This window comes from Bicyclus anynana, chromosome 10 (assembly GCF_947172395.1).
Source record: "Bicyclus anynana chromosome 10, ilBicAnyn1.1, whole genome shotgun sequence".
Lineage (NCBI taxonomy): Eukaryota > Metazoa > Arthropoda > Insecta > Lepidoptera > Nymphalidae > Bicyclus > Bicyclus anynana.
In genome coordinates, this window is record NC_069092.1 from 9,223,353 (window position 1) to 9,235,146 (window position 11,794).

Sequence of the window (11,794 nt, forward strand, 5' to 3'; positions counted from 1 at the left end):
TCGGTTCAGTAGATCTAGAGAATACATAATATAAATGCAATTTGCTAAACTAGTCAGTACGTAAGTATCTTACATATTGCCTGAGATTTTATTTTCAGTACTAGCTATGACCCGCAGTTTCATCCGTTTAAGTACCTTTTGTTATTGTTTACAAGTTAGCCCTTGACTACAATCTCAACTGATGGTAAGTGATGATGCAATCTAAGATGGAAGCGAACTAACTTGTTAGGGGGAGGATGAAAATCCACACCCCATTCGGTTTCTACACGACATTGTACCGGAACGCTAAGTCGCTTGGCGGTCCGTCTTTGCCGGTAGGGTGGTAACTAGCCACGCCAAAAACCTAAAGTAAACGCATGAAAATTTGTTCAGTCAATCCAGAGAATAACGTGTTCATACAGAGACAAAAAAGAAATGAAAAAAACCCTTTTATACTTATTTCTGAATCCCTTAATTCGGTTTTTGTTAATTTTGTTCAAACTAAGTACAGATACGACACTCGATTTCTTTAATTTGTTTTACTTGTAATACCTACTTAATGACATTAATATTAAAGTGTGCAGCTTCATAGAGTTTGAATGTTAGTAATAATCCAAATAATTGCAGCCATCATTTATTTATTTGTTCTTTTTTTAATTTTAACAATGTATATATAATACAAAACACTATTAAAAATTTATAAAAAAAAATCAACCTCCCGCTGCGGGACATTTGAGTGCCCAAGCAACCGGTGGTCAGGGCTCCAGAGTGAGGAACCTCCTCACAATACGCGCCGTCTCAAGAATGACTGCCTTCTGTATCCGACTCTTCATGCAACATTTAAGCGAAAGCTTGTTAAAGTGTTGGCCGAACGAAGCTTTTATGAAAATAAAATCAAATACTAAATTAATATAAATCCAATTTATACTCTTAATATTGTCTAAATCAGAGAACCTACCCTAGCTATCCAGTACCCACAGATTTTGCGTCCAGAATTAGTTCGGACTTAATAGAGTTGCTAATTACATTTTGAGCGATTTCAGATCTATTGTTAATTTCTCTTGCATGTTTCGCTTAGACTTAATCGCCTTTCTAATTACGGTTAATTAACAATTGGATAAAATAGGTCATTCGTCTTAATGAAACCAAACTTTTGAATACCTGCAAGTTTAACATAATAGCTACTTCAAAGTAAGTAGGTATAAGTAACTGTATTTTCACACATAAGTACCTACCTCATTATGATACCTACCTCATTACTTAGATGTCAGAATTATCAAGTCGACCGAGCCTCGATAGCCCGACAGGTAGACACCTCATTAAAAAAACTCAATCGGCCTTCCGAAGATCCAAACTTCGTACTGTAAATCCACCGTGCATACCACTGCGCCACGTAGGCTGTCAAATCTTTTACCGAAACCATCACGGTCCAAACTTCATAATTTGCTACCTTCCCAAAATGAGGCCTGTCTGGCTATCGCAGACTCTCGGTCTCGGTCTACCCATAGAGTAAGTACCTACATTGAATAAAGGGTATTTACCTATACCGATTTTATAGTACGAATACTTGTACATATGTATTCTGTGGTATGAATAGCTTAAGCTCGGGAACCATTGCAATTGTCGCGTTGTAAACATTCCTACAACGCTTAGGTACCACGGAGAGTCGTAGATATTGTTCCGAATTCCGATAGTCGTTTAAGTGTATAAAATGTTTTTAGGGAAGTAAGAAGTATATGTCGAAAAGCTTTAACCAACTCCCTTGATTGTTGGATCAAGGATCGGCTACAGAAGGCAGTAATTCTTAAAACGAAGCGACGCGCGTGTTGTTAAGAGGTTCCACACTCTGAAGTCCTGAGCGCCGTTTGCTTGGGCTCTCAAAAGCTTTGCAACGGGAATTTGTTAAATAGCGTTTTGTATTGTATTTGGTATTTTTTAAGCAAAGTTAAAACCGTTTAAAAATTGTACTTACTATACCTACAAGTACAAATAAAGTAAGTCATTTTTTCATAGAAGTTTTGTATAGGTATGGCAAGTCACTTTTAGATCTCGCACTATTTAAATATTACGAGTAGGTATATTGATTGGATGGTCACTACACTAAGTCAGGAAAGAAAATAAAACGTTAGTTAAAAAACCCTACTGTTTTTGCGTTCCAATTATTATCAGGTGGATGTGAACAAATTCGTCCTGCGAACTGCGATGCGCAAAGCAAACTGCAATGTTTGCATTCAATTACCCATCGGTAAACAGCCAGGTACGCTCTATATACGAGTACCTACACTTAATGCAGTTCCTTGTTTGCATTTTACGAACTGGTAAATTACTTCGTGTCAACAATTCCTCAACATTTACAAGAGATTAAAACTGATTGCTTCATGATTACGTGATGAACTTCTGTTGTTTTGCTTTTGTGCGTTCAATAGATGTTTTAATCAGTTCTCAGTTTCGGCAGGACATTACGTAAGTTAGTACTGAGCATCCACCTACTAAATTATTTCAAGTAGGTAAATAGATAGCGAGCGTAGGTATGAAATATCTTGGAATATCTCTATTCTCTCTATCATCCGTAGATACCTACATAATACGTAATTATAATTAGTAGGTAATTCTACGCTGCAGTTTATTTTACGATATCTACTCTTAATTTACAAGAGATTCACGATACGTAATTATAATTAGTAATTCTATGCTTCAGTTTATTTTACGATATCTACACTTAATGCACTTCGCATTTTACGAACTGGTAAACAACTGCTTGTAAACAATTCCACAACGTTTACAAGAGATTAAAACTGATTGCTTGACATGATGAACTTTTGTTGTTATGGTTTTGTGCGTTCAATAGATGTTTTAATCAATGCTCAGCAGAACGCTGAAGGTATTTATGGTAGTAATTAGTAAGCAATCACTTTATAATTTTTTCAAGTAGGTAGATAGATAGGTAGAGGTAAATAATAATAGCAATGCTGATCGACTAGCATACTCAATAAGCAAACCTGTTCAGACGCGCTAAAAGCACGCCGCCTTCCACCCGCGCAGCAAGTAGCATGCTTATAAATAGCACTACTGTTGATTCTTGAGCAAGCTCGAAATAAGCATGCTCATTATTAGCAATGTTACGATACACATGCTAAGAAGTAGCAACTTGAAATTGAGCTTGCTTGCTTGAAATGAGCACGTGTAACAGTAGCTTTAGTTTATACCTAGCATACTTACCTAAATAAATAAATGTCCAAAAAAAAATTTTAATCTGAAGACCAAAAAAACTGCACATAGTTTGGCGCATACTATAGGTACTGTACCTACTTGTAAGGGCGCTGGGCGAGATTTTAGATAGGCCAGTAGAGCGAGAACTTAAGCAGTTAGTCTTAACATTAATAATTCACATTTTAATAGTTCCCAGCTACTTAGAAACATATGTTCCGTTAATCTCAACGGACGTTCCGAGGAGCGACCGCAAGCTGCGGCCTGTTCCACTTTAAGCGGAGTTAACTATCGGGGGACAACGGTCAACGGCTCGGAACGGCATCGGTTGTAGGAAACGAGATCAAGTCTATATCAATTCTTATTCATTTTACCTATACAGGGTGCTCGGGAGTATTTCCCATAACTTCAAGTTGTTGACAAGTCAGGGGCGTAGCTACCGCCGTATCAGCAGTATCAATGATATGGGGCCCCCGGGCCACGGGGGTCCCGTATCATTGATATTTGGTGCATCCCGAAAAAAAAATCTGCGTATAGAGTTTCACTTCAGAAATTACAAAAGTCAATAGAGCAATCTTTTTTATCTCCTAGTTAAGCCTAAAAATTTTACAAAATTTAAAAATTATAAATTTAGTTATTTTCTTTGTTTATTTCAATGTTTCCTACACTTGATAAAAGTATGTCACAACAAACATTTTGGCACCAATTTTATTTTGTGGTGATAGAGTTGAATCAAAAACTAAAGCGATTTTTCGGGACTTGCCGCTCGTCTATTGGGGCCCCCCAACTAAGTTTGATACAGGGCCCCTCCAAGGCAAGCTACGCCACTGTGACAAGTCCTCTTATACGAGCCGAACTGCATAACTAATTTAAAAAAAAAAAAAAAAGGACTTATGTTTTCATACAAAGTAATTCAAATAATTCCGACAATCCATGTAACACACCTTTATCTATCCTTGCATTTTCAAATACGTTATCGTAATGGTAAGACTGTCGATATCGATCATATTGCAACTGGCACTCCACACTTCACTAGTCAGCTACTTCATGATATTTATCAATGAATAAGTTTGGCTAGGTTATAATCCATATAAGGATGCGATATTACAAAAGAAATATTTTTTACTCCGAAAATATTCATTTTAGAACACAGTCACACAGTTCCTTAGACATTTTTAATTAATGTTCCTGAAAGAATATTACCCTTGAGTTATAGGAAATACTCCCGAGCATCCTGTATATAAGGAAAGTATATACTTATAATAATAAATTCTGAACTTATATTGAGTAAATTCTTCTAGTAAGATATACTATACAAAAAAACCAAATTTTAAGTGTATTTTATCTATAATAGTTTAAAATAATTAACTTTAGGATTACTAGCGGACGCCTACAACTTCGTCCGTCTGATATTCAGTTTTTCAAATAATCCCGCCTAAAAGTAACCTACGTGTTAGTCAAGTACAGTGTATTTCTACAACCATATCAGTTCGGTAGTTGCGACGTGAAGGTGTAACAAACATACACACTTACACACACAAACTTACATCTATAAACTTGTTATATAAGGGATTTGTGAACTAATTCCTCAAACTCTTTGTTTGTTGTTGTATCTAAATTAAAAATAAAATTAACGTTGAGAAAATAATTTCCATTTATTCAAAGGCTAAGTAATAAGTAAAACATAGTTATTTACATATCTTTCAAGGCTTTAACAACACAAATGTTGTATAACAAATGACTTTGCAATTTGGACCACGCTTCCGTTGCCGACTGTTCTACAGATTCGAGAGTTTCCCTCAGTTCCGCATTTTCCGAAATCGTTTTTGTGTGCATTTTCAAAAACAAACTCAAATACGATTGCGCCAATTCGAAATCTCTGTTCGATTTTAGTAAAACATCGATCATTTTGAGGAATTGTTTCATGACATCTATAGTTCCGCCAACATCCGGCGCCATACTCGTCACTTCCGCTTCAATCGAAGATGGCGACAGTGTTTTCAACTTTTCCAAACATTCTTTATATTCTGTGTAATTTTCGCACGCGTTTAACTTCTTGGCAAATGGTGTTAAAGTTGATAAAGACTCAGACATTAGAAGCTTTTTCTCTGAGTTTAGTTTATCTTTCTCTAAATCAAACTCTAGTTCGAGACTGGGTATCGTTGGTAAGAAGAATGGTGCTGATTTTGACACTGTCAGTGATGTTTTTGGCTTGTTCCGTCTTTTAACAATGTCTAAATTGAGTAAATTCAGCCATCTTGATGTCGGTTGACCGGATAGAGTTAGCAGTTCCTCACTGATCTGTTCTGGTGATTTGTATTCAACTTCTTCGTTCAAATCGATTACACCAATGTCTTCTATGTCTGGCTTTTCTGCAGCGGTTGATGGCAGTTCTGGTAAAAATAATAATTATAATTAATGATAAGTATAAATAAGTTGAAGTAGGTCTAATTAATTATTTTTTATTACTAAGGTGTACACTTGTATAGTATTCGTTTCTTTTAATTGTATTTTTTTAATGTTTTTATAGAATAAATAGATAAAAATAAATAAATTTAGTTTCAATAGCTCCATGGTTAAGAAGATGTACTCAAATCCTTAAGATTTAGGGCTAGACTAAGAGCCAATTGATGGACTATTGTTGTCTGTATCATAGTAGTAAGACAATATTTCATTCACAATAATTGAAGTGAAGTGAGGTCACAGTCAAGCCCTAACTTTATAAATCAAAAAATATTGTTGCGGTTTTTTCAAAAGTTTGAAAAAATCTGTCAAAAAACACCAAATAATACAAATAACCAAAATGCACAACTTACTCAATCGCGGAACATCAATAGCATTTCTATCGACGGGTCGGAGGAAGACTTTGTCGTAGAGCAGCTTGTTGGCCCAGAGGAACACGCCGAGCTCCCCCACGTGTGTGCTCGCCAGAAAATCGCCCGTTGGGGACATACTGAGCGAGGTGCATGGCTGTTCTACCTACAATTCAAATTTAATAATATTTTCAAGAGTCTAAAGAAAGAGTTTCAATAATTACGCGTTCAGTATTTATGTCCATAATTCTACACACAATGCGAACGCCCGCGTGACGCAAGAAACTTAACTGAGTCCACGGCCTCCGTGGTGCAGTGGTATGTGGATTTTTATGACGGAGGTCCTGGGTTCGATCCCCGGCTGGGCCGATTGAGGTTTTCTTAATTGGTCCAGGTCTGGCTGGTAACCACCCTACCGACAAAGACGTGCCGGTTCCGGTACGATGTCGCGTAGAAACCAAAAGGGGTGTGGATTTACATCTTACTCCTAACAAGTTAGCCCGCTTTCATCTTAGACTGCATCATCACTTACCATCAGGTGAGATTGTAGTCAAGGGCTAACTTGTAAAGAATTAAAAAAAAAAGTAGCCCGTGCACAATCCGACGATCGGGATGCGCACGAGCTCCTGCCTATGCCTTTGCGAACGCAACGGATGCCTGCAAAAAATGCATGACTCTAAAAACGTTCTAATAGTCCACCACGCTGGCCCAATGCGGATTGGCAGATTCAACACACAAAGAATTGTGTGTTGAATCCTGCATACCAGAGAATTAAGATAATTCTCTGGTATGCAGGTTTCCTCACGATTTTTCCTTCACTGTTTGAGAAATGCACATAACTGAAAAGTTAGAGGTGCATGCTCCGGATCGGATTCGAACATACGCCCTCCAAATCAAAGGCAGAGGTCATATCCACTGGGGCTATCAAGTGCAAGTGAGCTAGCCCAGGCTAATCAAACCGAGGAATCCCAGCTCTGCCCAGCCGAGCTGAGAGACTTAAGGAATAAATTAATTGAAATTATAATTAGTAATAAAATGACTAGACGGTTTATATCTTACTTTTCCACTTGTTTGTTGATAAACATTCCACATCGAGTTTGGCTTTAGTATAGTTTCTAAGACGTCATAAAGTTTTCATCACACTATAATACTAATGTTGACTCTGTATCAATCACTATTAGACCCTAACAAGAACATTCTTCACTTGTATTTGCTATTCACTTTTTATGTGGCCTTTTAGGATTTTTCTCTCCCACGACACAGTAAGCTTAACAAGCTAACTAAGCTAAGCTAAGTTAGTTTAACTTTTTTAAAAAAGAAACAGAATTTACATAAAATACCGTTACTTACCGAGAATATATCCACAAGTTGTCCACTCGGTATATCCCAAGTACAAATTGTGCAGTCCATTGATGTACTTACCAGCCATCTACAACAATTCAATGTCGAAATATATCGTATCATTGAAAACAAATGTAAAATCTAATTTTTACTCATACAATTATGTCTAAAAAAAAAATCTCTCTTTATAATAATTTTAGCGTCTGTAAGTAAAAATTAAATTAGTTCAACATACCGACTTTGGCAATCAAAATCTATGTCATTGATCTTCCCCACATGGCCTTCAAACCTCCTCACAATATTCATAGTGTCAATATCTACTAGTGTAATAGTGAAGTCCTCATTTGCTAACGCCAGTAACCCACTGTCTCTATGGCATTTAGTCATATTTACAGATTCTTCTAACCTTAACACATGGTAAGGTGCTGCAGCTGAAATTTAAGTTAAGAATAATATAAATACCTACTTATTTATCACAGAATTTACACAATGTGGTGTCCCTTCAAACTTTCGTTAGAATATACTCTAGATTGTGATTTTACCCACATAAGTTCCCTTTTCTGTGGGGATAAGTGTATTAATTGTAGCAATAAACATCAGCTATCTGCCAGTGAAAGTTCTGTCAAAATGGTTTCAGTCATTTTAGAGAATAGCCAGAACACAAGAACATGAAATAATTTGTTTTTGTAATAAGTGCTGCATATTTGTTATGCATTTAACTACTAAATAGTTGTTAGTATTTTAATTTATTTGTATAAATGTATAGATAAATTAAACCTCCACTTAATAAAACATGTTTTAGGACACATTATTTTAAACATATGTTAAATGCATTTCTATAAGTATGTTTCTATATTAATTATCATCAATACTAATAGGTAAAGTTATAGTTATAAAGAGAAGTTTAGATAATTTCTGGTTTTGTTCTACTGAACCAATTTAGAAAATTCTTTTACCAATAGGAACCCACTTTATTTGTGAGGGTCATAGGTTATATTTTATACCAAATTCTTAGTTGTCCGCTAGTTTAATATAAAACATAAAGTGTACTTACCATCTTTAAAATGCCAAAACTTCAGTTTGTCGTCTGCTCCAGCTGTAATCACTCTTTGATTGCACAAATCTGTCTCCACTCCTCTTAGGGCTCCTTTATGTGCACCAGTGTTTTGTTTACCATAGTGACCTCTGTATATACCAGACTGCATGTTGAACTTGTGAACCTGACCATTACTGTAGCCTGAAATATTACATACATACATATCATCACATAATAAGGTTAACGAGACTTGGTTGCTGACTATGGGCCTTATTAGAAGGCTCAAAGTCATTCAGCCGGCGATGAAGCGAAAGAATTTTTATGAAAATCACTTACCTATAATTACAAAATTTCCACAATGTGTAACAGTCAAACAAGTTGCTATTACACCCTTCTCTACCTCTGGGGGTTTCAGTATATGCTTGCCCATACAGATGTTGTTATAGGACCATGTGCTTGCAAGGTACTTGTTCTCGTGAAGGGATGCAATACTGTCCCACTGCTTGTCTCTTTGCATACAGGAACTTAACTGTGTTATTGCTGGTAGCATGTGATTGTCAACTTGATGTTTTTCTGTAAAAATTTAATTTATTTATTTACTTACTGGTTATTTTTCATCAGACTCATTGCTGAGCTCAAGTCTCCACTCAGAATGAGAAGGGTTTGAACAATAGTCCACCACTCTCGGATTGGCAGACTTCACACACGCAGAGAATTACGAAAGTTCTCTGGTTTGCAGGTTTCCTCACAATGTTTTCCCTTTACTGTTTGAGACACTACTGCACACAACTGTGAAGTTGGAGGTGCAAGCCCCAGATTGGATTCCAGCCCACACCCTCCAGAAATGGTGGCAGAGGTCATCCATTGGGCTATCACAGCCCTGGTTCCTTTTTATGTATCTTTTTTATTTATTACCTAGCTCTCTCATGTGATCCATGGATTTGTTATGAATCAGATCAGAGAGAAACTCAAAAACAATTGAAATTTTGAACAAGTGTCAAGACTTTGTAGTACTACACAGCACTTTTTAGGATGTGTGCTTGTAAAGAATAAAATAATAATAATAATACACTGTATATTGCATAATAATTACTTTTTTTCTTAGAAGCCTTTTTGTTTTTTGTTGCCCTGCCCATGCTCTTGTTGAATGTCTCAGTGACAGTGTTCAAAATATGTAGGCTGCTGTCTTTGCCTGCTGCGAGAATGTTTTCACCAGTTGGCTCACAATACCTCACAAGATTTGGTGGTAAAGAATGACCCTCTCTAGAAAAGAAATAATTATTGTATTAGTCTTAATTAGCTTATTCATTAACATTCAGCTATGGATCAATTGATATGGATCTCATTATGGATATAAGATGAAATCAGTTATATTAGAATAGAATAGAATAGAAAATACTTTATTTGTTAACACAACACATTGAAGACTTAAAACTATTACACTTCTTGATACTATAAGTATCAAGAATATTTATATAATAACTAGCGGACCCGGTCAAGCTTCGCTTTGATTTATGTGCACTTCTTCCCTATCCCTACTCTATATTACTCTACCCCTACCCTACCCCTACCCTTACCCCTACCCTACCTCTATTCTACCCCTACCCTACTCCTACCCTTACTTAAAACTCAAATGTTTATATGGGAAATAGAAAAGGGTTGATTTTATGGTTTTCCCAGTTATTATTCTAATTTTTCTCACCTTTTAAACCTTCCCTATACCTCCACGAACATTTCAAGACCAAGATGAGATAAATACGTCCAGCCGTTCTCGAGTTTTAGCGAGACTAATGAACAGCAATTCATTTTTATTTATATAGATAGATAAGAACTATTATTTATAGAATTAAATGTGTTGTGCCAATAAAATAGACCCGACTCAGCAAAAATTTTCTAGAGAAGTAGGATCTGGCAGAATATCAGCCAGATTCTGCCAGATCCTACTGAAGAAAGAATTGGATCCTATTAGTATTTGTAATATATTTTTAATTTGTTTATATTAACTTTTACTTAGCTTTTTAACAAAACTTTAATAATCCAATACACTACAAGATATATTGTTACAACAGAAGTAATAATTAATTATGTTATTTTTTCAATATAAAACTTTTACCTTTTTTTCAGCAACCTTGCACCACCATCAGGCATATCAAATATCCACATCTTCAGAGAGTTATCTTGAGAATTGGTCACCATCAAAGGCTCAGAGCTCAAACATTGTAAGCCTGCCACACTTGAATAATGTGCTGACTGTATCTGTGACATTACTTTTTTCTCTTCCAAATCCCACATAACTAAGTTTCCCTTAACACTACCAGTGACCATTATAGGTGCACCATCCATTCTGAACGACAAAGAAGTTACTGTACCCCAGTCATGAACAAATTCCATAACAATCTGATCATAGCGAATATTATGAAGGATAATTTTCCCATTTGCTAAAGCAATAGCTACAACATCTATCGCCGGGGCCGGCTCTGTTACAACGACTCTAGAGTTCCATCCAGTGAATGTGTGTACTAATTTTGAAGTTCTAATATTCCATAGCTGCAACTGACCCTGTTTGCTACCGAGCAATATCTTATTGAGATACGTAGGTGGATGGCATATTGTCGTTATTTGGAAGTGTTTTGTTTCAAACCGAAGGTCCAGAAACTCTGATTCGTCTTTGATATCGAATATTTTCAGCACATTGTCTTCGTCGATTGTTATTATGTGTACGCCGAAAGGTAAGATCTTGTGTACAGGTGCCTGATGTCCTTTGTATACGTGTTTGAGTTCACAACCGCGTCTCCATGCGTAAATATCATTTTCACTCGCCGTGTAAACGTGAAAACTGTCACCACTCATACATGTTATGGGTCCTGGATGTTCACCACTTACACTTAATAAACGGAATTTATCGCATCCGTACGTATGAAACCACTTTCCTACACTAGTGCACAACAATGTTTCGCCTCGTCTCTTAATAAATCTAGATACGAATGGTACATGTGTACTAACATAACCTAAAACTCTTGCACCGGCGAATATTTGACTACGACTGTTCGTTTCTGCCATTTTAATATTTCTCTTTTTAATAATGAAGCACACTTATCGAATTCCTTCGAAAGAATAAACCATTCATTATAAAGGGTTGAAATAAAAATAAATTTTAGTTTTGTTATGATTATGATGACATGCTTCACTCACGAGCGTTTTGATAGAATGACATTGACATTTGACAGTTTGACAATGACAGCCATGAGTCCATGACAGCGGTTACACCATAGACAATATAAACTTTTTAAATCTTTCGTCATGGGACAAAGATTCTTTGTGACTATGACTATACATAGACCATAGATGTATAATATTTATTCAGTAATAGTGAACCATTTATTAATATTTGTTCAGTAATAACATAGATTTACGAGTC

General features: G+C 36.1%; 1 protein-coding gene across 1 annotated transcript; it reads right to left on the reverse strand.

Annotated features, from left to right (window-relative positions):
• Nucleotides 1–4,816: 4,816 nt before the first annotated feature.
• Nucleotides 4,817–11,579, reverse strand: LOC112056738 (WD repeat-containing protein 36). The gene is made up of 8 exons (XM_024097215.2): nt 10,490–11,579; nt 9,470–9,639; nt 8,713–8,949; nt 8,395–8,577; nt 7,576–7,771; nt 7,350–7,428; nt 6,003–6,165; nt 4,817–5,579 (listed from the first exon to the last, which is right to left on the reverse strand). Exons 1-8 carry the CDS (start codon nt 11,434–11,436, stop codon nt 4,879–4,881), a joined length of 2,676 nt encoding a protein of 891 aa, XP_023952983.2. The 5' UTR covers nt 11,437–11,579; the 3' UTR covers nt 4,817–4,878.
• Between the last annotated feature and the right edge of the window lie 215 nt (nt 11,580–11,794).